Raw genomic sequence first — 25225 nt, 5'->3', positions numbered from 1 at the left:
AGAAATAAATAAATAAAAATAACACCTTTGGTCTTAAACAGACATGTCTTTAAAATGTGTTTTTTTTTCTACAAAATGATAAAATCTGACCTCAAATGAGCGATAAAATTACAAATGTAAGAAGAGAAACACAGAGTTATTAAGCTTGTTTGCTGTGAATAGTTAACTACAGGTGACATCAGCCATCAGCAGCTAATCAGCTGTCTCTGTAAAAGTTTAGGAACAGTTCCGCCTTTCAATAATAAAATGAAAGCCATTCAAAACTTCACTTCTCCTTATATGTTGTAAATTTACAGAAGCAGGAATAAACATTTAAGGAAACGGCACTTAACGAACCACATATTCAGCAAGTTTGCCATAATCACAGCATTTTCTGTTCATATTACTAAGCTGGCACAAGCTACCCGTCTATGTTAACTTACTGGAACAGCTGAATATTTGAGAGGCAAAGACGAGGCAGCAGAAACTTTTTTATTTTTTCTGTTTAAAACTGTAGCTGCTGATCAGAAAAAGTGCTCATCGAGTGGAGCTGCGATTGCCAACCTTTTGTGGCTTGTGCTCTCTTACAGTCAAGAGAATGACAGCCTCATTATTTCCAGAGTTACAGCAGCAAAGAAGATGGTGTAATAGCAAGAAGCATCCAAAAAAAAGCTAGATATGATAAATAAGTGAACAATGTAATAAGTAAAGCAGACAAGCTCAACGGTTAGTGGACTACTGTTTGAAAACCCCAACATTGGCATTATGGCTGTCACCAATTTGTTTTTGTTTTTAAGTTTTTTGTTTTTGTTTTTGTTTTTTTGTTTTTTTTTGGGGGGGGGGGGGTGGAGCCAGAAGTCACCATATTTGGACAAGAGGGTGGAGCTGAGGAGGAAGCACTCCATCCTGATTGGATCTGACTGAAAACGTGAGGACACAACGTGGTAAGGACATGCCAATCACAAGGAAGCCACATCCTAATGCGTACCCTGTTTATCGTCTGTTTAACTCCAAATGGGTCCATGAACGTGATGCAGTAATGAACGTGTGAAAGTAGCGTGATCTGCCATGACTGTACCTGTTGAGCAGGAGATCCAGCACCTGTTTGGTGGTGGCGAAGGAGCGGTAGGTGCAGAGGAAGATGGTTACATAGGTGGAGTCTTTGCCCCTGAACGCTGACACCATGTACTCCACCAGCCTCTCCAGCGTGCCGGCCTTGATGGTCCGCACCTTGCAGGTCTCGTAGAGGCTCAGGGCCGAGTCCGTCTCCACGCCAAGCCATCGCTGCCCCTTGCTGGCAGACTGATGAAGCTGCACCTTCCTCAGCGTGATGGTGAAGATGGCGTCCTCCTCGGCCTCCTCGCCGATCTCCTGCGTCGAGCTCTGCGAGACAGAGAAGTCTGTAAATGAGACGCTTGACTCCAACTAACAACCTTCATATTGGCTTTTCACAAACAGCTGCTAAATCCTTAAATTTCGTGCTACAATACAAGTTTGACTTTTCACATCAGAACAAGCTCTTCAAGCATTTGCTTGGGGCATATTAGAAGGAGTTGAAGGCAGAGGAAAGATGCCACGGTTACCATGCGGAGCGTCGAGTTAAAAATGCCCCACATCGCATTCTGGGATGAAACCCTTTAATTATGACCATCTGTGTGACCTGGCTCTCTTCTTTTTTGGCCTGTCTCTCTGTGAGTCATACTCTGTGAATCATGTGCGTCGCCGTGCACAAACAAACAATAGCTTGTTACTAAACAGAGCTTACTGGATAACTGGCACTACAATACAAGCTGCAGCCTGTATATACCAAACGGGCATGAATGAGAGCTCTGTAGGCTGTCGCATGTCACCATCGCGGCATTTTGCTGTTGTTTTCTCTAAAACCCAAAAAACAAAAATGCAACAAACCACAAAAGAGGAAAGTGAAGTTGACAGAGAGGAGGGAGTTTCACTCATCATCACAGCTGTCAACAACAACACTTAGGCATGTGAGCCACATGGGCTCTGTTACATTACCCGAAGAGCTAAAGCTGTAAAAAGACTCAGGGTTCTTTATGGATATTGAGTTTTCTAGTGTAAAAGTAAGATTTTTAGGTGTGTAAAATGGCTGGGTAATAGCTGATTAATTGATCTTTTGCACTTGCTGGGTCTGCCTTCACAGCTGTGAGAATTTGCTGCTTTTCTGTGTGTGAAAATAAACTGAATATTCTTGGTTTTTGGAAAAGACCTTGGGGAAACTGTGTTGGACATATTTCACCAAGTAGAAGTACTGAGTTAACACGTTTTCTGCAGGTTTTCCACAATATCATGACATCTTATAAACCAAGCAATAATAAGGCAGATGAATCCAAATTATACTGTTAGCTGCAGCCACGCAAACAGTATCATCATTCAAAGCTGCTCAGTGTAGTAACAATGTGATCAGATCATGTTAAGTGTGGAGGTTCATTCTTAACTTAACTTCTTAACCACATATGTGCGATGAAAGTCAAGGTTCACCATATCTCACAGCTTCTTCTGTGAAGCATGTACCATTGATTGGAGAAGCCCATGAGATCCAGTCAAGCTTGGAAAAAATTCTAGTACATTTTACCACAGATTAGAGAGAGCTTTATAAACCATTTACAAAACTCTTGTGTCTGTGTCACGCCATCGAATTAGTTCATCCCACATGAGGTTACATGACACATGATTAAACCACAAATACTGCAGTGCAGTCTGTGAAGACTACGTATTGCTGCATACAACATGCTATGCAATTTCATCAACCAAAGAGACGTGCAGCATTAACACAATATATAAGACATATTTTCTAAGAAATGTAAGAGATATAAAAAGTGTATTTAAAGTGGTTCGTCTATTGCGATGCATAACACTGGAACACAGTTCACTGTGCTGAACATGGGTCTTGATCAAATGTTCAATGCGGTCATACTATGTTTGGTATCAGTATAAACATGATATGTTTGGTATCAGTATAAACATGAAGGCATACAAGGGCAGCAACAGTATCGACTGGGAGGAGGTCAAAGTCAACCATACTGTCATTGATTTTAAAGCACATGGTCCACCACAGCACTGTTTTCTGTACTAGTAAGTCTATAAAGGCATGAAAAGATACTAAAAAGCTTGAATATGTTTAAGTCTTAGTTTGTTTCTGAGACAAATCTGTGACTATGGGCTACGTAAAATAAAACTGACTTCATTTAAGTTTTTGACAGTGAATTTCTCTTCTTTTCACTGGAATCTGCACTGGTCAGTGTTAAAACTCTAAAACCTAATAAAAACAGCTGAAAGCCTCACAGTTGACACTCTTAAGGACTTATGCCGCCTGCTACCACTAACAGAGCTACAAAATCTCTTTCCAGTTTTACGCAAACATTTCATGCAACTTCAGTGGCATAACTACATACAACACAGAGAGGAGTTTATCACAGCATGGCGTCCAATCAGCAGCTCGTATCACTGGTGGAAGATAAAACTTGACAGTCAGAGCGCTACGGCTGTTGAACACATCTACCCTAAATAGCAGAGCTAGAGTGGCGTGAATCATTGAAGCTGAGGCCTCGATGGAGGAAAGGCATGTAATCTGGCATGCTACAGTCATCAGTTACGGCCTGTTGTAGTGCATCCTGGGAGCATTAGTCATCGCAGTCCATTCCCCGAGCTCAGTGCGAGTCTCTGCTTGACTGCCTGCCTTTTTGGTCAGGATGTATTTGGTTACATCTCAGTCAACGCTAAACCCTCTGTTGTGTTTTTGTTACCATGGAGATAAGCTCATATGAGGATTGCTGTGAACTTATATAACCAGAGCAGTGAGCGATGCAGCATCTTCAACCACTGCTTCTATTGGTTTTATGGCATGTTTTGGACATGATAAAGAAGTTAAAGATGTAAGTAAAGTGGACAAAGTTAACAAAATGTTATCAAATGGCAGAAGAAAATCCAAGCATGCATGTTTGAAAAAGCTGAACTCTCTACTCTAACATGCTTTACTCCCCAATTGGTTTGACGAACTTGCCTCACACAGACACACCTGACGTTGTTCCTGGTTTTCTTTATGTGTAATCCATCAATTAGTTGGGAAATATAAGCCAGAGGGATTTAAATGATGAACTAGATTTGAAGCCAGGTCATTACATTTCTCCTGAAAAAACATATTTTTGGAGAATAATGTGAATTTCAGAATGCACTGAGGTCAACGGCAGATTGACAGACAATTAATTTGACTAATCTAGAATACTACAAGCAAATAAAATGATAATGAAAATACTTGGTAGTAGCAGCCCTACATTATTCAGGTAACAAGATCAGATGGCACAACTGAGTCAAATAAAAGATCAGCGTCAGTCCTCCAACAAGGGAGTGAGATCATCGGCTCAACAACCGACAAGGAAAGACCTCAAACAGAAGAAGTCTGATGCTGTTCAACACGCTCCAACAGCACCAATGTGTTCCTACACACACAAAAGACAACTGGGTCACGTGCAATAAATGGCACAGAAACTGGATCACCAAACATCTGTCAACTAAACAAGACATCGGTGAGTCCTGTGACTTCTGTTTCAACAAAAACTAGAAAAACTTTTCCACTCTGATCAGAAGAGTGAAGACCCAAGTGAACACAGGACCTGAACTTCAGTCCTGACAGAGTGTTTTTGACAGATAAATGAGGGGAGAGAGGACAAACCCCTGAACTGTACAGTATAATGGCTGAGGCACAGCTGCGGCTGAGGCCTTGACAGCAGGAGAGGTGCTTATCAGCCAAACCACAGAGGCCACGCTGCTATCGCTTCAAACTCAGAAAAATGCAGCACTCAAGGGCAGTGTCTCACTCCATCCACCAAGTCAATTCCCACCATAATACTCCTATTCATCCCTGTTCAGTGAGGACGAGCGTTGCCATGATAACCAAACCCGGCCTACAACTTGAACAAAGCCGTGAACGATCAATACTTCAAATAGAAGGGTACGGTGTCACTTCAAGGGCTGAAAAGTTTGAATACAAGGGGTGGAACTGATAAAAGCTGAGCTAAGATGAGACTTTTGAATGCTAAAATGACAAAATATTGAAAATTAAGACAGAAGTTTACCTGTTAACCATCAGCAGAAAGTCAGGAAGCAGAAGTGAGTGAGACCACTTCAATTAACGAAGGGCTTTGGCTTCAGGTGGCAGGCTGTGTTCAATCTGAAGAAAGCAATTTACACTTGCAGCCAATGATGGGACCATCCAGACTACCCCTTGATTTGCATCGCATTTCTTACAAGACGAAACCTCTGTGGGCACTCAAGTAACACCTCTGCTAAAAAATGTGGAAAGATCTTTGCAATTCAATCTTCCAGCAGACAGCGAGTGGCGGACTCTGACTCTCATGCCACAGTGTCTCTAACTGGATCCCAGTGCAGCTGAATTTTCTGACAAACAAAAAAGAAAGTGTAAATAACAGGGATTTCCTCTGAACTGCGGACAGGAAGCTATCCCACTCGTTTCTTTTTTAAAAGTAGGTCTCTCACATTCCCTCAGCCTGACTCACTGCTTAGTCAACCAGATTGGCACCATCCTGGTTACAGACTGGAAGTGGCTCCTAGAGATAGCCACGAACCTGTTTCAACACCCACCGCCAACCCATGATCTCTTTTTAAGAGGCCTGACATCTAACGATATGTAACTGTGAGAGACTTTCACCTTGCTTTTCTTTCTTCTTTTGTGCTCACATTTGTTTTACCTACCTTTTAGCAGTAGTTCTTTGCGTCAGTGCTACTTAGCACAAGTTAACTGTCACAGTCTACTATTTGACAGCAGAGGCACGATCTGCTAAATGTGTGAAATATAAATTCAAATACATGGACTGAATAGTTCTCTCCGGGCACTCCGGCTTCCTCCCACAGACCAAAAACATGCTCATTAGGTTAATTGGTGACTCTAAATTGCCCTTAGGTGTGAGTGTGAGTGTGAATGGTTGTTTCTGTGTATATGTTGCCCTGCAATCGGCTGGCGACCGGTCCAGGGTGTACCCCGCCTCTCACCCGTTGACAGCTGAGATAGGCTCCAGCCCCCCCGCAACCCCAAAAGGAATAAGTGGCATGGATGGATGGATGGATGGATGGATGGATGGATGGATGGATGGATGGATGGATGGATGGATGGATGGATGGATGGATGGATGGATGGATAGTGCTGCTATTCTGTATCTTATTCATATCATCATTCTGGTAAGTGTTTCTTGGCTCCTCGTATGAGTTTGAATAAAGTCAGAAAATGGGAAAACTGCAGCAGGATCCACAGAAATGTCTGGCATCCAGAGCTGGCCTCCTCCACACTCGCTCCAACACTTATCAGATGTACATTTCACCTACACCATCCTGACTATGAATGACCATGAATGTGCATGTGGGCTGGAGGAATGTGAGGCAAATAAAAGTGTCAGCAAAGAGTGATGACAGAGAAAAGGAAATAAGTTTCCACAAGGAGGGAAAGGGAAAATCAAGCCACATGAGCCTGATGATTTGTTCTACTGTTGAATGAATGGATTTATTGTTTTGTGTTGCTGCTTGCCATTTAATTGACATGAACTTGATGAATGATAGCTAAAACTACAGAAATATGACCCAGGTTGTAGTAGATGGGAATGATACTTTTAAGGGAGCGACATACAGATGTCAGCACCTCAAACACTCCAGCCTCACCCTCAGTGTTAACAGCAGGCTAAACTGCTGGCTGACCCGCTCCTGAGCTCAGAAACACAATCGGGATTCTTCATCCAGAAATCCAGAATTGTTTATCTCGCTTAACAAAAACCTCCCATCTTGATATCTGATGGTGTACAGTCTGTATAAACACAGCCACCTGGCACTGGGACAGATTCAAACAAACACACAGGGACAAAAGTAAACCCTCACTCTGAGCCAAATCCCCTCAAGGCCTAACAGTGCTCTGAGAGCGTCTGCCAAACTCTGACACTCGTCAACAGAAAACACACCTGCCTCAATGGAAATCCCTTTTCAGAGTTTCCCTTACTACTGCCTTGGGGATGCAGTCTGGATCATTGGGAAATAAAATAAAACATAGTAGGACTTGTAGAATAAGACTCCTTTAACTCTTATTTATTCAGGTTTGTTTGTTCAGGTCCAAATGTTCAGTAACTTTGGCCCTGAGACCCATCCGACCCCGCAAAGCAGTAACCCGAGGGGAAACACTGCAGATGACCCTTAGAAAGCCCCTCAGAACTTCGCTCTCTAAGTGGACCATCAGGGAAACTCCCAGTGGAAAGAGAAAACCTGCCCCCTAAAACAGTCAACACCTAAACAAAGCCAACAATAGCGTGCGCCCATTACAACCCTGTAGCACAAGCCAGCGACTTCCTCTTGTTAACAATGGCAGCGGAGAGCCGGTGAAGTCATTTGGATGTGGGGCAAGAGACACAGCAGGAGAGTGGGTGGACTCAAGCATTCAGAAAACTCTACAGGGGTCTAAATACTGAGGCAGCGGGGCATCGGCAGGCAAAACCTTGTTTATTCATTGTAATCCTCGCTTTACGAGAATCAGTGAAAAGGCTAAATGTTATCCTCAAACTGACTGACTGAGCGAGTATACATCAGAGAGAATGAATATCATGACTTGTTTTAAGTGTAATAAGTTGTGGATACATGATAAAACACATTATTGCAACTAAAATCAAACAAGATTTAAAAGAACCAACACATAATTTCATAGGAATCCATCCAATAGCATAGACTAGAAATAAATAATAATAATAATAATAATAATAATAAAAGACTATAGTTAAAAGATGACAACGATAAAAGGACAAATACGTCAATTAACCATTTCCGTGTGAAGGAAATGTTCTATGTATATTAGCGTAAAGGCTGATGAGTAGCATAGCGATCACCAGTACTGAAACAAATGTCAGTGTGACGGAGCTGAAAACATCAAGTCTTGATCCTACGAAACAAAAACTCTGTTCTTCTCTTCTTTGAACAAGCATGCGTAAGACAGCGTACCTTCTGCTGCCACTTGTCCCTGCCCAGACGCAGGGGATGCAGTACTTTCTGTGTATTCTGGACACCTTCTCTTTCAAAGGCTCTATTTTTCTGCCTTTGTTTGTTTCTCTTCCAGCAAAAAATTGATAAGAACGTGAACAATGCTTTTCTGTGAAATGAAGTTGACAGATGAGCCGTGGGCCAAAGAACAACTGATTCGATTTTATAGAATACCTCAATTCACATTTCCTGCCATCAGATTCTTATTTTTCTGAAGCTTTAACTTAAGACACACTCCAAATCTTCGGGGCTTGTTTACAGCGTCAAGAAATGGATGTAAATTCAAAGTGACAGGACCGACTGAGGTTTGTTTTCTTTCGAGTGCCTTCGAGTTATTTGTACTTTTTGTTTAATTGTAAAGCGAAAGTTGGATTTAACCCGTGGCTAAGTGCACTGCTGTCCGTGTGTTGCCTGAAAACTGGCTGACAGAGCTGCTGTGACAGGTATTAGCAACACATGCCAGCCGCTAAACTGGCTTTGTCAGCCATTATCAATCACCAACACGCATGCACACAGTTTCATTAGGAGAATAAACCTCTTATCTTTCAATGGAGTCTGGTGGGGATTCTGGCAGTGACCTTGTCCCAGTTTCTTTTATTTTCACCTTTTCTTGCCTTTACTATTGTACATTGCTGCTGGGCTTCAGATGACCTGGTTCACAGACACAGACCTGTTTTTTTTTCTGAAGCTGCAGCTTCTGGAATATGAGTATTTACTTGTTTTGGAGGGACCAGACAATCCTGCTGAATCAAATCAAAGCCCTCCAGAACCTTCTGTCCTGCTTTGTCCCTGCATTCACTACCTGACTCGATAATGAATACTTTGAAGTCTTGTTTTGAACAAATTATAAGGCAAGCTCACTTTGTGATGTTCTTTCTCTATCTCTTGTTTGTGTGACCAAAGGTTTAAATCCATTTTTGTGTCCTTGACAGCCAACTAAGTGTCAATTTTTGCTCCAAAACTTCTTGTTTTCTAGACATACTGTACTGGGTTGGGGGATATGTTACAATGTTCCAATGGCCACTACAAGCAGCAAGTTTGCTACATTTCTTAGTTTTTTAGTCAAAGAATAAACAAACTTAATTCACAAACTGTCAACAAAGAAAATATTCTTCCAACTATTTTCCCTATTAAACAGAAAAAACTGTACACTATCTGAATTCAAGTTTCTCTCCTTCACTGACCTCAACTCGTCATAAAACACGTTCATTCAAACTCGGCAGAAACAAAACAAAACTCACTTTTTTTTAGTCTTTCCACTGTTCCATCACCAGCTCCGGTTTGGTCAAAATAAGCCCTTAATTCCCAGAGTTAGAAGTGAAAATATTCTGGCTCTGCAGGCTGTATTTCCCCGCTGCCTCTCTCTGCTGTTGCTGGGTCTGTCACTGAGCAGCGCCTCTCACTCAGTCTTTGGAGGCAGACCATTAATTTAGCAAAATAAAATGACAAAAAATCGCGCCCTCAAAAGAAAAACAACCGCAGATGGACTGTCGACGACAGCTGATATATTTGCCCAACCCTAGTTACTACAGAGGATGTCACATCTGACAGAACGAAAGTTTCAAACTAAGCCTGCCCAAAAACCATCATGCCTGTTGAGAGACCAAAACCAAAATCTGTGTTCACAGGTACTGACAGCTGCACACGAGCACTGTGCATGGAGTAGTTTCAGCGCATGACTCCCCCTAAAATAAACTAATGTAAATTAGTTTCTGTATGGATTGAACTAATGAGATACAGTGAGATCTCCCTGCTGTGAACCTTGATGCTAGGATAGGCTAATCCCGTCTTGGCTCCAGCTCTGCAGTTTACACTCACAGAGATGAGGCTGACATCAATCTTCTCATCTCATCAAAAAACGCAGAAATATTCCTTTTGAAGTGTAAAATTTATAGACTGACAGATTCAGATTTGAGGTTCCTGCTTGCTGCATATCTCAGAATCTGATTTTGTCCCATATTTTAACTCAGTCCAGATGGGAAATTCAAGTAGGCATCTTCATGGAGCTCGTTGCTGTTCAGGGTGATCAGAACCCCTCCGATTCACTCCAGTCACATGGTGGAATCTTTGATTAAAAGTGTCTCTATCAGTTACATCGGTTAATATGTTTTTCAAAGCTGCCTTACGTAAAAACAGGTAATTAGACTACACCAGACAGACAGCGGGTGCAGAATCAGACGATTTAAGTATTTTTCCAGGCATCAGGCCTTCACATTCCAGCCGCTGTCTGTTTCTGTCGTTCTGTCTGCCGGCTACTCGACTCTCTTCAAAATGAACCGTGGAAACAAAAGTGCCTCTGTACCGACTCGGACGGTTCGGCTCCCGTTTCTCACCACGACGCCAAACTTCCGCCTGTGCATTGATCAATTAGAGGAGCCCCCAGCTCACCTCCACTCCTTCACACTGCAGCCCAGAGTGTCCGCACATGACATCTCCTCCACGTGCTTCAGATCCTGCGTTTTCTATTCAGTCTCAACAGCTGACGGCTCGCTGAAGTCACATTTCCTCACTGCAGATCTGGGTCAAATGGATAAAAATACCTGCACCTAACATGACAACAAGGAATGTCTAAACCACTATTGTTTAATCTCCTGTGTCTGCACTGAGATATTCTGTTTGTTTCTGATTGCCTATGAGATTACTTCTTCCATGTGGGTTAACTGGAGTTTACTGTGTTATTATATCATTCATCTGGCACTGTTCGTAAGCTTGGCTGAGTCACTGTTAGCACTGAGGACAATCAGACCATGTTTCGGATCAGTTACAGAAGCTCTGTGTCGCTGATTTCACCATCAGTTCAAAGCTGAGCATTGATGACCTACAAAAACTGAGCTGAAGACTTCCAAGCCGAGTTGCTGTGAAGCATGAAGGTGAACGGAGCCACAGAGACAATAGCAGCTCTGTTCAGGCTCGGTTGTCCAACAGTCCTGAACTGGTCTGAACTGTCCTGGGAGTCCAGGAGCTGCAGGCCTCGTTCTGTGATGTCCTCTGCCACCAGCACAAAGTGATTATTAACTGAATGAGGCGACGGTTTGAAGGACATAGTGTTTAAGGCCTCTTGAGACAGTCTCAATGAGCAGCAGTCCTTTCTTTGTTGAGCAGTGTTTTATGTCAGCTTGGCCTCTAATCCTGCTGCTTTGCTTCTGGACTAAAGCTCTCAGAAGTCCACTCTTAATGATGGCTATTTTTAGCTGAATGCACAGTTGTATACTGCAGCTTCTTACATTTGTGTCGATGTCGTTTACTTGGCTCCCATGAAAATACGATTACAGTGGCACCGCACAGTCACATAAATTTCAAACAAAACATATCAAAAAAAGGCTGAAACACGTGATATTCACACAGCTGAGTGACACACTGTTAGACACTGCTTGCTTGAACACTAAAGAGATGCTCCCAAATAATGTATTGTGTACAGCTATGACAATTTTCATATGGTAAATCGCAATTTTAAACAAATTCATGTAGTCTGAGTTCCTGTACAGCTGCTTGTGTTAAGACTACATTTGACATTTGGCTTCTCTGTAATATGAACTTGTATGCTGAAAATTCCATTGAGTAGCTGATCAATTGCAACTATTTCAATAATCAATTACTTTCTGAGTAATTTTCCAATAAAACATGTTCAGTTTTTCATGGTTTCAGCATCTCAACTTAAAGAATGTGATGCTTTCCTTTGTCCCACATGACCGATACCTGATCACTTTTGAAGTTATGGATGGTTTTTGGACAAAACAAGCTTTCTGAAGCCACCAGGCTTGGATTTAAGATATGTCAACAGGGAGCTTTCACAGCCTTCTGACATTTCATAAGCCAAATGATTCACTGAAACACATGATCAGTAGATTAATCAATAACAATAACAGTTGTTGGTTGCAGCCCTAATCAGTAGGCACAGTATCAACACCAGAATAAATGATTACCCAGCTCTTATCTTATGTGGGAGGGTGTCTGCGGCAAATAGTGGCCTTGGTTCAGTCACAATGGTTCAGTCTGGCTACAGTTTATTAAAAAATATATTACATAAATCAAACATGAGCAGCAACTCGTGCACTGAAGCTTAAACTTCAGATTGTGCGTAACCAAATAAAAAACCCAAACTGATCAGCCAGCATGAAGCCAACATTACTTCTTTATCTACGAAAGTCACATTTTAGCAGCATTTCACGCCTTTTATCATGGTAAACAATAAAAGGAAGAAAAATCTGCATTAACTGGGGCGACACCATCAGAAGCCGAACACAGCGGTAAGATGATCTGTTAGCAAACCTCATTTGATCCCCCCAGCTACATGACACAATACGTGCAAACTGCACTCTGATGCTGGTTACAATGAGCTAGAGGGATCAACAAATGACTGACTCCAACTCACCCCCTCCTCCACATCATCCCCAGTGACCCTTCATACTGTAACAGAAGCACAACGTCGAATAACATTCACCTCAGCCTCTGATCTGAGGGAAGAAAGGCGCCAATTGTGGAGGAAACCCCTCGGCCGTTGTACGAGGGGGATTAAGCATTAGGTAATTGTGTTAGAGGAGAGGATTAGATTAGAGCAGAGAGTCGGAGCGGAGCAGGTTAGCTGAAGACGAGAGCTGAGCTCAGGAAACGCAAAGGGACACGTACAGTTTTAATAATGAGCTAGTGATATCAGTCCAGGCCTCGCTGATGACGAACAGAGCAGAGAATCAGAAAGAGAACATGTGGACAGACAGCAGAGAACAGATGGTCTCCACGTGATGTTGTCCTCGTCCGATCCCAGGCCTTATATAAGACCAATAAATATGATTACTCATCCTCCCTCCTTATCTGATCGAATGTACAAGATGTAAGGAGCGCAGTGATGGAGAATGTTCTGCTCAATCTGTTAAAAAGGACAGCTTTCACAGATAACAGTGAAACGGGTTGAAAAGGAAAGTTACACAATGGATGGAATGAGGTGAATTTGATGATCAGGATAAAAAAATACACTGGCAGGAAAGCATTAGCGTAATATATTTAGCAGTGCTAGTGGCGTGGCTCTGGGGACGGCAGTGTCGGTCGGATGGTCCAGACTAAAATATCTGCAACTACTGGATGGACTGCTGCGAAGTACAGTAGAGACATTGCTGTACCTCAGAGAGTGAATCCTGATTAATGTAGTGAACCCTTGACTTTGCCTTTAGCGTTTAGTAGAACTTAAACCATTAATCAATAAGCTGCTCAGCAAAAAATAAGCAGCATTTATTTTAACAATCAATTAATCGTCTGAGTCAACAGTCACCAAACATTCCCAAGTGCCAGCTTTTTCAATTTGAGAATTGCTAAATTAAATCACAGCTGTGTCTTAATGCACCCCCCCCCCCCCCACCCCCCCGCAGACCACTGATCTCTAATAGACCCCGTCATTACTTACAACTCCGGATCTCAGAACATAGCAGGAAATACCAACTTTTGACATGACAAACATACCATCTATTCTCAGTATCAGTAGTATCAGTGTTTCACTACAGTTTGGTGACTGAGTGACATCTGCACCAGAGGGTTTCATTAGGCGTCTCTTCAGTATTGAAATGAATAAGTGTGCACGGGGGGAGTGATAACCACAGGGGTGAAACCAGTGAAAAAAGCAAGTCATCCTGTTACAGTCCTCTCCTGCCAACGTCTAAGGAGTGTCTCAACAGTCTCAATATTTTTCACCGTTAATGTTCTTGTATTAGTTTGTCTGCTATACCGGCTTGTCTGGTCGATGACTTCATACAGAGTCCTGGCCCATATTTTCTCACCACTCAGCATTTGCCATTGATAAGATGTTTAAATGGATGTACATTATTGTAATACGGATTAAAAATATAGGATTAGTTGAAGTCTTCAGGTTAGATTACATTAGGCAATCTGAGGACAAGAAAAAGCATCATCTTGTACTAAGAATTTGTTTACTGCATATTTTGGATAGAGCTGTTCTTAAGTTGTTTAAATATTTAATGAACTGTTTTCTTAGAAAGTGGGTTTGCCACAACCAATTAAGAGCCAGAGCTCCAGCAGACAACAGTGAATCTGTCTCTATTTCTGTAGTTTTTCTGTAGGAATGACTTTAACAAATGTGTTATTTGGTGCCAATTAGATAACGATCAACCAGGAACCCAAACCGAATCCCTCAAAAGCAATTTGGGTAATGGATCCGCCCGCACGCGCTCCTGATCACAACACAACAAACCGCATCATCTAACGGACCTCAGCCGCCTCTCATCCCTCCTGCAGCCCCGGCCCCGCCACTTCCCCCGTCCTCCTCCTCACCTCCAGCAGCGGCAGGTCCGGGTCCAGGTGTGTGAAGCTGTGTAGGACCACCGGGCTGCGGTCCTCGACCACCTCCAGCCTCACCCCGTCCCAAATGTTCCGCACCCTCCACGACGAGTCAAACATCTCGACCAGCTGTCCCGGCTTGACGCGGTGCGCCTCGGTTTGCATCCCCAAAAAATAGACCATGGATGCCCGCGGAACCGAGTGCTCAGTCACGGCAAAGGTAGCGACATTTTGACCGTTTTTAGATGCGTTTTTAAACCGGAGCGTCACTGCTGCTGTCGGTAGTGCTGCGGTTGTGTTGGATCATCGCTGCTGTCTGTAGCGTTAAGGGAATCATGACTCAGACGGGGGCTTTTCCTAACCCCGCCCCCAGCCGATGCTGCCTTCATGGCAATCGGAAATATCAACACCGAGGATGTAAGGGAGGAATAATGTTCTTGAAATACTGGTTATATTCATTCTGAGAAAACAGTGCTATGGCCTGTTACCATATATGACTCCGTGCAACTTTGATCTGATCTTTCTAATCTCTAAAACAAGAGCATGTTTCACCTCAACACAAGCACCCAACAATGAGCAGTTGATGTTAACTATACCTATAATTATAAGAATAATAAAATGCAGGAAAACAAAACAATAAATAATCATATGATAAATGATAGTATAAATCTATTAATTGTAATGTGTTACATACGCTATATACACATATTACTTTATATTATATTATTACACATATATTTGCACCATTTTCCCATAACACACAAATCATGCATATAAGCAAATTATTGTAATATATATGACGTATCTGTTTTTACAATATGTCTGTTCTTTTGTTTTTTTCTTGTATCTATACTTTTGTTTTTCATATATTGCTCGAACATGTGATTTTCCACTCTAAAGATCAATTAATTCTTATCCTAATTAAGGTTGCTATTTATGAGTTTTGAGTTTTAATTTATATATTTGTACATTTTCTCAATTTTCTTGTTTTATCTTATACACCAAATAACTTTTTGCATTATTAAAATTCTGGATATACACCTGTATGAACAGCATAAAGAAATTTATCAGAATATTCAACTAATATCAAAATATTGCATTTCTGTCAAGTAGGCTTTCATCAGCATACAATTTCCATCAAGTAACCACGAGTAAAACCGCTATTTTGTCACGAAGCCCTTTCTTTGCTTTCTAACAAGGACTATTCTGTGTAGTAAGTTAATATTTACAATGTGTTTACTATGACATACAAATTTACGAGGTGTTCCTGAAGGTAGCCTTGAACTCCCCCACTCTTATGTCATGCCTTTGGGAAATGATGGCAGTGTGTTGTTTCTGCTCTCACTATGGCAGCGGGCTGGTATGGGAAAAGAAAACACACTGATGTACAGTTTACTGTCCCTGCTGTCTGATGGAAACACACATTTACACTGTGAACATCAGAAAATAGCCCAGTACAGTAGCACTAACCACAAGTAGTACTGGCCACCATTTAAAAAGTACTTATACTTTAATATTTTCATTTTATATTTCTATATACTACTCCACCACAGTTTAGAGGAAAATATTCCATATCCACATACCATACCATATATATGATCAAATACTAAGTTACCCAGCAGTACATGAAGTGGCAAAAAGTTGGTTCAGCCATGACTAGCTACAATTTTACAACACTGCTTGCATGTTCAATGCATAAATAACAAATAACAAGAGGAAAAAATATATGTAACAGTGTTAAAGGGGCAATTCTGCATAATGTGTATTTTTACTTTTGATGCTTTAATCACTAATTAATCTCACTTTTTTAAGTTACCTTTTTCAATGACAGACTCTACTGTTAATTTACAGATGATGATATGTTTCAAAGCAGCAAAACCTCATTATTGAACAGCTGGAATAATAATAAAACTACTATTTTCAACACTAAACAAAATACAAAGTGAATGGCAGATCCAAGTCTGAGACAAATCAGCAAAAACTGACAACACAGACTGCAAATCTTTCTCTGTGAAGAAGAAACAACACCTAAACACAAAGATCTGCAGTTCCCCACCTAAAGAAATTGTTGGGAAAACTAAGATCCTATCCATTATTTTAAATGCAAGAAAGCACAACTCCTCACAGACCCGAAATAACCATAACTTCCAGTTTTACACTGCAGTAAACCTGCTGAACTGACACACTAGTGTTGGAGGCTCATCACAGCAGGAGCCTGTCAGTTTGATTTCTAACACTGCCTCCTGCTGGCCAATGTCAGGAACAAACGTCTCATGCCACACAAAGACATCTATCATCTTAATAAGATGCCTGCCAAGCCTTCAAAATGATTACAGACTCAAATGAATTCAGCCTGTTTTAAATGAGAAGCAGATCATCATCAACATCAACAAATCAAATGAACACAGCGCACTGGCGGCCCTGTATTTTAACAGGTAATTCATTAATGTTGCACTTTAATTAACATTTATCTATTTCAAAAATGCTTTGGGAAGAGAACGAAATGTAATCCACACTGGCTTTTCACAGTGACACACCAACAGGGAGAACAGGTGTGAATGCGATTGAGATTGTTTAACAAAAACATCTGCTGCACCAGCTGAGACTGAATCCAACCGCAAACATGTCTGACCTCTCTGGCCTTTCTCATCACCAGGCTTCATAATCACTGCTGCGCCTCATAACTCGCAAATCTGCAGCTGCTGGAGGAGAAAAAGCATGAATGTGTGTGTGTGTTTGTGTGAGAGAGAGAGAGAGAGAGAGAGAGAGAGAGAGAGAGAGAGAGAGAGAGAGAGAGAGAGAGAGAGAGAGAGAGAGAGAGAGAGAGAGAGAATGGTGAAGGGCCGATACCACTTTTCAAGATCAATACTGACACTGATTCTTTTGTACTTAAGTTACCAACAGCTGATATTTAATGCAAAAGAAGCATACAATGTTTCCCTGCAAAATTCTGTCTTTAGAAGATAGAAAAGAAGAGAATCAAAAAGATAAGACTTTGTTGATCGCACACTGGGAAAACAACTGCAAGAATAAACGGGAGAGCAGAAAAAAGAACAAACAGAGAATAAAATCAAAATATTGCGTTGTTAAGAATGGCTCACAAGCAGATCTTTCATGCAAAAACCCATAATTAGATGAAAAGTTGTCCATTTCAACATATATTTGAACTGTGGATAGAAAAAAACGACCAGTTGAAGTCTGCATAGGAAGCAATATAACACACGCTCAAAATGCTGTTTGTTTTGTGTCGTTTACCTACCAGGAGGAGCTTTTATCAAGTACCAAAAGCTGTTGCTCATACGGGTGAGAAAGGCAAGAAAAAAAGACAGAAAAATGGCTTGTTCTCATCACGTGACTGCAAACAACGTATTCACATAATCACAAGACCAAAACTAACAACGTGTTAGTCTGCCTCTCAATACTTTCTGACTTTGTTTTTAATTATATATTTTAAAAAGGCTCAGTAATTTCCAAACCAACTGGTCATTGTGGTTTTTATCAAAGCGCTCTCAAAATACCGCATTTGTCTGGAACTATTTTCAGTGGTGGATTAATTCACGTTTGGTGCTCTAACGAGGGGCAGCATGTGGGATTAAGGAAATTATTGTCAGCCTTTCTACTTCAACATTCAGCAAGCTGTGAACAGCTGACAGCAGCTTGTAAACACCGATATTTAGGACCAGTCCAACTGCAACCTGGTATACTGCAGTGCATCGAACACCACAATGTCTCAACCTAAAAGAAAGGAGTAAAGACAGTTTCCAAAAAGGGGTGCAACCGATTTTTGGTGGCGTCTTATGTGACTGCTTCCTGTCACATCTTCAAGGAAAAAGCTGCTGTCTTTCAGACATACAACCCGCAGAGACATGCAGAACAGCATGCTCGATACGACGATGAGGAGCAGAAAAGAAGAGCTGCAAATGAGCTGCTAGTGTCAACCTCTGGATCAAAATGGAAAGTCACAGAACATATCTGCCATTAGCAGAAGCTTCAGTGTAAAACATCAGATTTGTCTTCCAAAGACGCCGGCATGGGCTGAACCCCAGACATTTCTAAGAGCTCAAAGGGACAGCCAACTTTTAGTCTGCTGTGATTTAACTAAGGCTCTGCGTCCATCTGCTGGAAATCAATACCAGAGCATGTTGTGCTGCTGCTGCTGCTGTGGCTCTGGCTGATGCTCCGACATGGTCTACTGCTCCCTGAGGAGAGTGACGCTAACAGCCTCCCTTACTCTCTCTCTCTTTCACTCACTCTCTCTCTCTCTCTCACACACACACACACACACACACACACACACACACACACACACACACACAAACCACAAGCTTTCACTCAGATGCATACACAAATAGATACGAAGCAGCATAATTAAAGAAGTCGACCACACCCAGCAAGAGCCTGACAAAAGTGCATGAAGACGAGGAGGCCGCGCTTAACACGGTCGACCAGACCGACTAAAGATCTCTTTCATGATGATGAGGTTCAAAATTTCAATCAGAGCAGTGACCTCAGTAAGATGTTTTGTCCAGATGACGCCAAACAATGCAGAAAGTTATTGAGAAGTTTTACTTCTGTCAGAATGCCGTTCAGCAAGGCACTTCACCCCCAGTGGAGGCTGACTGGGCAGCAGTGGAGGCCTGTGGTTGTACTGGGCCGCTGCCAGGCACGCAGAGTTCCCCAGTCCTTCACAAACAATAAATATGTAACAAATAAAAGCCAATGGCAGCGCCAGACATGGGCAGAGTACGGAGTTACATAAGAGGAAAAGAGCAGGTTAATAAAATGAGAATAAACTGATTATAAATCTATAGATGCACAGATCTTTTTTCCAGCAGCTGTCAAAAAGCAGCTCAGATAAACCCTCTATACAGGAGCCAGTGGAGAGCAAACAAGAGCTAAAAGGACTCTTAGAAAATACTGGATTTATATTCATCAGGTTGACACAAATATTCGGGATATGAGAAGTTCTCAGAGAAGAGCCTCCATGAGAGCCTTCCATGAGAAGTAATCATGGAAAAAAATCTAGAAGAAAACAAATGAGCCTCTATGCTGAACATTCAGAGAGCATCCCACATTTTCTGTCTGCTCCATTGACACCTGTGAAAGCCGCTCAGCCAAAAGACAGCACATCGAGATGATAGACAGGTGTTGGGGTGACAGAACCTGACCGGCTGAGTGGGACGACAGGTACAAACAACACTTTTCATGGATCTGGCAAAGATCAGGCATAGGGTCGCTTTCTAAACCCAGAATTGATGTGAATTATTCAGTCTCACACAAATCACACATTCCTTTAACTGAGACCCCAGGTTGACTAGATCCCCTCCCATCTGAGGATCTCTGATTGGACAGCAGCTCACAGGAGATTCACAGATCTGAGATGCAGACAGCAAATCAGACAAAGCCAGAAAATTCACCTGGGGGCTGACTTCTATTTTTAAGACCAATTAGACTTGTAAATTATGTCATGCGGCTCCTGATTTTCAGAATCAAATGGCCAGAGTGAGGCTGATGTGGACAGAGAAAAGGCCGTCCTCCTGCTCTTCCTATTGTCTCACTTTGACAGCTCTTAACAAGAGCAGACAGATGAGGTCAAGCCTCTGCACTGTTTCATGTCGCTGTGAAGACAGAACACTGTAATGACGCTTAATGGGATCAGATTATAGTCAGAGAGGCATCTATTATGTCTTCGCAAATGCACCAATCTCTTCCCTTTGCAGACGTGTCGTACTGTGATACAGGAGTCTGATTACTGACTGAATGTTGTGCTGCTGCTTTTGGAAAAATTTCACCAGTAAATCAAAGACCGGGCAGAAAGTCTTGACCTAAAATCAGAGCTGATGCTCACCTCAATGAATGATGAGCACAGCTTCTTAAACACAGCTTCTTAATCCATGTTATTAAAAAATTCACAGTTTCGTCCTGCCGTAAACAGTGTTTGGGTCATTGCAGCCAGCAGACTCAGTTTGTAGGGCCACTGCACTCGTGGTACATAATATCTTATTCATTCCAATGACTTCGACACAGTGAAGTAGCTGTTACACAGATTTCAAATTTAGGAAGTGATAGCTGTGGTATTGGGATGACTTCATGATGATTTCAGAATCAGTAGTCAGGAGAAAAAGTCTGATTGGTGCAGCTTTAACTGAGTGTGTTCACTACATAGGCCAATTAATCAATAAATACGCATAAAACCAGCATGGCCCTGGGGGTCCAGCCTGTTGCTGTCTTATCTATTTTCAATTGTTATGATATTTAATCACAAGACACGGATGATATTACTGTGAACTCACAAGTTTAAGGCAAGTGTCAAGCAGTCAAAATGAGTTGAAGTTGACATTTTTGTGAATGAAATCCAACTGGAGTCCAAGACTATAGTCTGACAGATACTGTTTGAAATGAATATGAGTCATAAAAGAAAGAAATCATATTTAAGACGTGAGAAAATGTCCACACAGAACCAGGCAGCAGTCATTCTGAAAGCAAAAGCTGAGATGTCAGTAGTTTTAAGGAGAAAGGAAACTGCATCTCATCAACCAGTCAAATTAAAAGCACCTGTGATTTGTACTAAACATGAAATTAACCTTTAGAATTGCAAATTCATCAGCAGATAAATGGTATCATTAAAAGCCCTGTAAATGGTGTCTAACACGACTTGCCAAACAATACAAGAAACTCTGAGTGAGGCCTGAATCAGCAGGATGACCTCTCAGTTTATAGACACTGTAAAAAAAAGTCACAAGTTGAATCCCTCACAACGTGTCCTGACAGGAGAGAGATCCAGTTACATGCCTGACAATAAAACATCCTTAAATCCAACCTGTCTGCCTGCTCTCCTGACCAGCAGTCCACAGGTCCACGGGCTCCAGCACCACATCACGATGTTGCTCAGAACCAGACCACAAGCCTCAAGATCCAAAAGTTCCTGCAGCTAAAACCCATCGAAGACCCTCGAAGGCTCCCACTCTTCATGTCACAGATTGACTGAACCCCCGTCGACGCTCTGCTCATACATATTTACTTTACCAGCTGTGTCAACAAACGAGAGGAACAACACTAGAAAAAAATTAACTTCTGCTGGGAACAGGGAAAATGGGTTTCCAGAAGCTCAGCAGGTCAATCCATGTCTGTGAAAGGTGAAGTGAAACCCTTTGAGAAATATTGCCAAAACTCCACAACAACAACAACAACAACACTGCTACAGCGTGGTGTTCAGACACTTCAGATGTGGCAAACAGAAAATGAAAGCTGAAGATGAGTTTAAAGGAACTTCCCTCATTAACTAAAGGATGGAATTACCACCAACCGCAGCCCCGAGGCTCAGGCGCACTCTCAGTGGCTGATTCAGTAAACCTGCTCCACGCCTTCGCCAAGTCAGAGAGTCCTGTTGCATTCAGCTGGCAGGAAAACGACACTGACATGAGAGTTATGCAATCAATCATTCACAATAAAAAATAAAGGTTTCTGTCTGTTTTTTAAGACTGGATACAGCCATGATGATTGAAATGGCTGTTGAGTTGTAAAGATATTCAGATTATTGTCAGATGTGACAGAGTGAAGCAGCAAATTGTCATAATGGAGATTGTTAAAAAATAACTGAAACAACATGATTATCAGAACTGTTGCTGTTTCAGTTTCTATCGACTAATCAATTCATTGACGAATCATTTGAGCTCTAAAAATACGTTTAATAATCCGACTTTCAAGCCCGCGAGGAGAGATTTGATTTCTGCATTTACAGACCAACAGACGGCCCTTTTCTGCTGCACTGGGAAATGAACCCCATGAGAGGGTCTCCTAGTAACAGAGACGAGAAGAAGCTTCCCATTCACACTCGGCGGAGCAGCTCCGGCCCGAGCTGCCTCTGACAGCGTCTGGATTCATTCCCTGCCATTATTTCAGCCGGGAGAGCCATTCAGGTGCTCCTCCGAGGCCCTGGCATTTAAAAGTGCTTTCTCATGCCAACTGAAGCCAACTGGGAGATCACTGGGAGAGCTGCTCTGCTCTGATGCAGCCTGACAACCGTCAGCGTTGCAGGAAAAAAAAAAAAAAAAAACAGCCTCTCTGTGTTTGTTAAGAAAATGGCTGTCAAAAAAATATTCTTTTACTGATTGAGTTACAGTTGAGAGCATAAAGCAGCTTCCTGTGAGCTCGGCCGGCTGTGAGCTGGGAGTCAAGGAAACAACAACAACAGAGGAAAACAATACGAGAAGAAGAACTACTGAAGCTAATCGTCAAGTACACTTTCTGCTCTGTTGAGAGTCTGTCAGTTGTTAATATCTTGTCCCTCTCATCCAGTAGTTGTCCATGGTGTCTTCCCACCTGCCCTTGAGCCATTACTCCCTGCAGAACAGTCTATCTGGTAGTCTATCTGGCCTGCCTGCTTTAGCCCCTTTGGACCTGGTTGCCTGTTGTGACTGCCCGTCTGTTGCTGACCCTTTTTTTCCTCTTTAATGACCCAGATCAGCCTCAGATCATTTGAAGGGGCTTTAGGGACCAAGTGGGAGCTAAGACTCAGAACACTAATTGCCTGAGGAAGAGAATCTGCATACTGTTGACCATGAAAATAATAACACATCTAAACACTGGGCAGGAGCGTGACTCTGGAGCAAGTAAGACATTAAAATATAACCACTCCTTTCACGCAGGTTTGATTGTTTAGAATTAGTTTCTGCAATAAAAACTCCATTTACTATGATGCTCATCATTTATTTAAGTGCGCAGAATAAAATCCCTCCACACAGAATGAACACTTAGTGAGCGTTCACAGGCAACATTATCAACAAGCCTGCAGACATCCATTCATTTCCTTTGGAGCCGGGGACAGTCTGACAGCTCGATCACTTGGCAGCTCACAACAGTTTGTCGCAGTTAAACTTTTCACCATCACTGGCTGTCAAAGTAATCAGATTTCTGCACCTTCTTGCTTTCTGATGTGCTTCATGAGCGACTGTTCTGCCTGGTTGACTGGAGAGACGACTGATCCCAGCCAATCAAAAGCTCCCAGTCTTTGAAGACTGAAGCTGCTTAAACTACACTGTGGGCAATTAGGAACTTAAAACATTTATTTTTAAAGATCTAATGAACACTGCCCAGTTACCAGGGGCTCTGTCAAAATGTAATGCAACATTATGAAAGGAAATTAAGAAAACTGAACAAACAATAATAGCTTCAATAGGCAAAACAAAAACAACAACCATTATTTAAATGAAAATTCATGATCAATCATTTTGATATAAATAGTGTGTATGATAAGATCCATGTTCAACATTATAATATTCTATTTTAAAAGTCAGTGTGGCAAGAAATACTTTAACGAATATTATTTGAAAGTGAGTAAGCTCTGTTTGCTTTATGTGACTACTTAAAGGCCCTGCACACTCCTGCCAAACACACACACAGCTGATCTTAATCATTTTGTGTGATCAGACCTCCTCTCAGGGCCGTGCGAGTCCAAATCCTGCTTGATTAACAGATTGGTTGCATGTAATAGCTGGCTGTTTTATTCTGACAGGCAATGATTTTTCAAGTGAATAACCTTTATGTAAAGATCTGAAGTCATATGCAGGCTGGGGTTCACGTGTGTGGTCAGGTTTATGCAGCGAAACACACACCGCTGGTGAACACACAGCCCTGCTTCGTGACAAAGGCCATCTGTCCTAAATTTGTTGTCTCCAACCCCGAGCTGAGATAACCCTGATGACATCACGATGATTTCAGCAGCTGTTATTATGTCAGCCTTGACAAAGCTCCTCCACAGACACAGAGCCCTTCAGAGAAGTGTCATAACAGCCTGGTGGTTTCCTCCTCATATTAAACAACTCTTCATGAGCGCATGCTTGGACTCCAACAATATCGCTTAAGCTGATTGCGATACAACAGCAGACTGACAGCAGGGAGAGCGAGGGAACTGGTTTGACCTCGGAGAACACTTCAGGCCACATGAAACACAATCAGGTGTTGCAGCTGAGAGATGCTGAGAGATGCTGAGAGGGTGTGAGAAAGAGCGAGAAAAGCCACAGCAAGCGGCTGACAACACAGCAGAGTATCAAATCTAATTAAATATTATTGTTAGAGCACATTTCATACAACAATACGAGCTCAGGTGGTCTGCAGATGTGATGAAAAGGGTCATGAACAACAAGCTAATCAAATTCATACACAGACCAGCAACAACAGGAAGTGATTTCGGCTCTTGTATCAGGGTTTTCTTGGCTCTGCAGCAGGTCCAAGCTCATTAGTAAAGACTTGTTTTGTCCACAACCCAAAAATATTCAGTTTACTGCCACAGAGGAGTAAATTAACCAGAACATCTTCACATTTAAGAAGCTGGAATCAGAGAACAAATCGATTAATCATTGCAGCTCTACTCACAAGCTTATTTGTGATGGACGTAATTTTTACAATCAGTATGACTGTGCATGAATGCACCATTTTGCCCAAAGTCAAGCAGTCTGCACTCGAATGTGATACCTTTGAAAGGAAGAATTACTAAATACAGAAATAAAGTATAATAGACTCCATGTATTTGCTGCTGCGACAGCCTCCACTCTTCTGGTTTCCACAGGAGGTATCAGAGATTTGCTCCCATTGAGAAACAAGGGCTGAAGGTCAGTGAAGTTCATCCACATCAAAACCATTTCTTTATGGCTCTGGCTTCATGCACACGGGTGTTATCATGTTGAAACAGGAAAGGGAAAAACACTCATTATCATGCCTATGATATATTGTATGCTATGGCATTAAGATAATCCTTAAATGGAACTAAGGGGCCTCCAAAAGATGAAAAACCTTTTTATTTGGCTGCTAAACAACATATTTTCAAGGGAAACACCAAAAAACGAGTAATACAAATCAAAAGCCCCAGGGACGTGGAAAATAAGAGGGCACAGTCTGACACCTGCATGTCTGGAGCTCCATT

The 25225-nt window shown here is 42.0% G+C and overlaps 1 protein-coding gene across 5 annotated transcripts in view; it reads right to left on the bottom strand.

Annotated features, from left to right (window-relative positions):
- LOC139332432 (ral guanine nucleotide dissociation stimulator-like) overlaps nucleotides 1-25225 on the bottom strand; it is a 50955-nt gene that overhangs the window by 11788 nt on the left and 13942 nt on the right. For 3 of the 5 annotated variants that reach the window (XM_070964391.1, XM_070964393.1, XM_070964390.1), the window contains exon 2: nucleotides 1058-1362. In XM_070964391.1, the coding sequence (XP_070820492.1) occupies nucleotides 1058-1362 (305 nt within the window). Of the gene's footprint in view, nucleotides 1-1057; nucleotides 1363-14298; nucleotides 14668-25225 lie in introns of those variants that run through there. The other 2 variants (XM_070964388.1, XM_070964389.1) reach the window with 2 other exon arrangements.

This window comes from Chaetodon trifascialis, chromosome 6 (assembly GCF_039877785.1).
Source record: "Chaetodon trifascialis isolate fChaTrf1 chromosome 6, fChaTrf1.hap1, whole genome shotgun sequence".
NCBI classification, from domain to species: domain Eukaryota; kingdom Metazoa; phylum Chordata; class Actinopteri; order Chaetodontiformes; family Chaetodontidae; genus Chaetodon; species Chaetodon trifascialis.
Note: the sequence above shows the minus strand (reverse complement) of the source record. Positions and strands in the feature narration are given on the sequence as shown.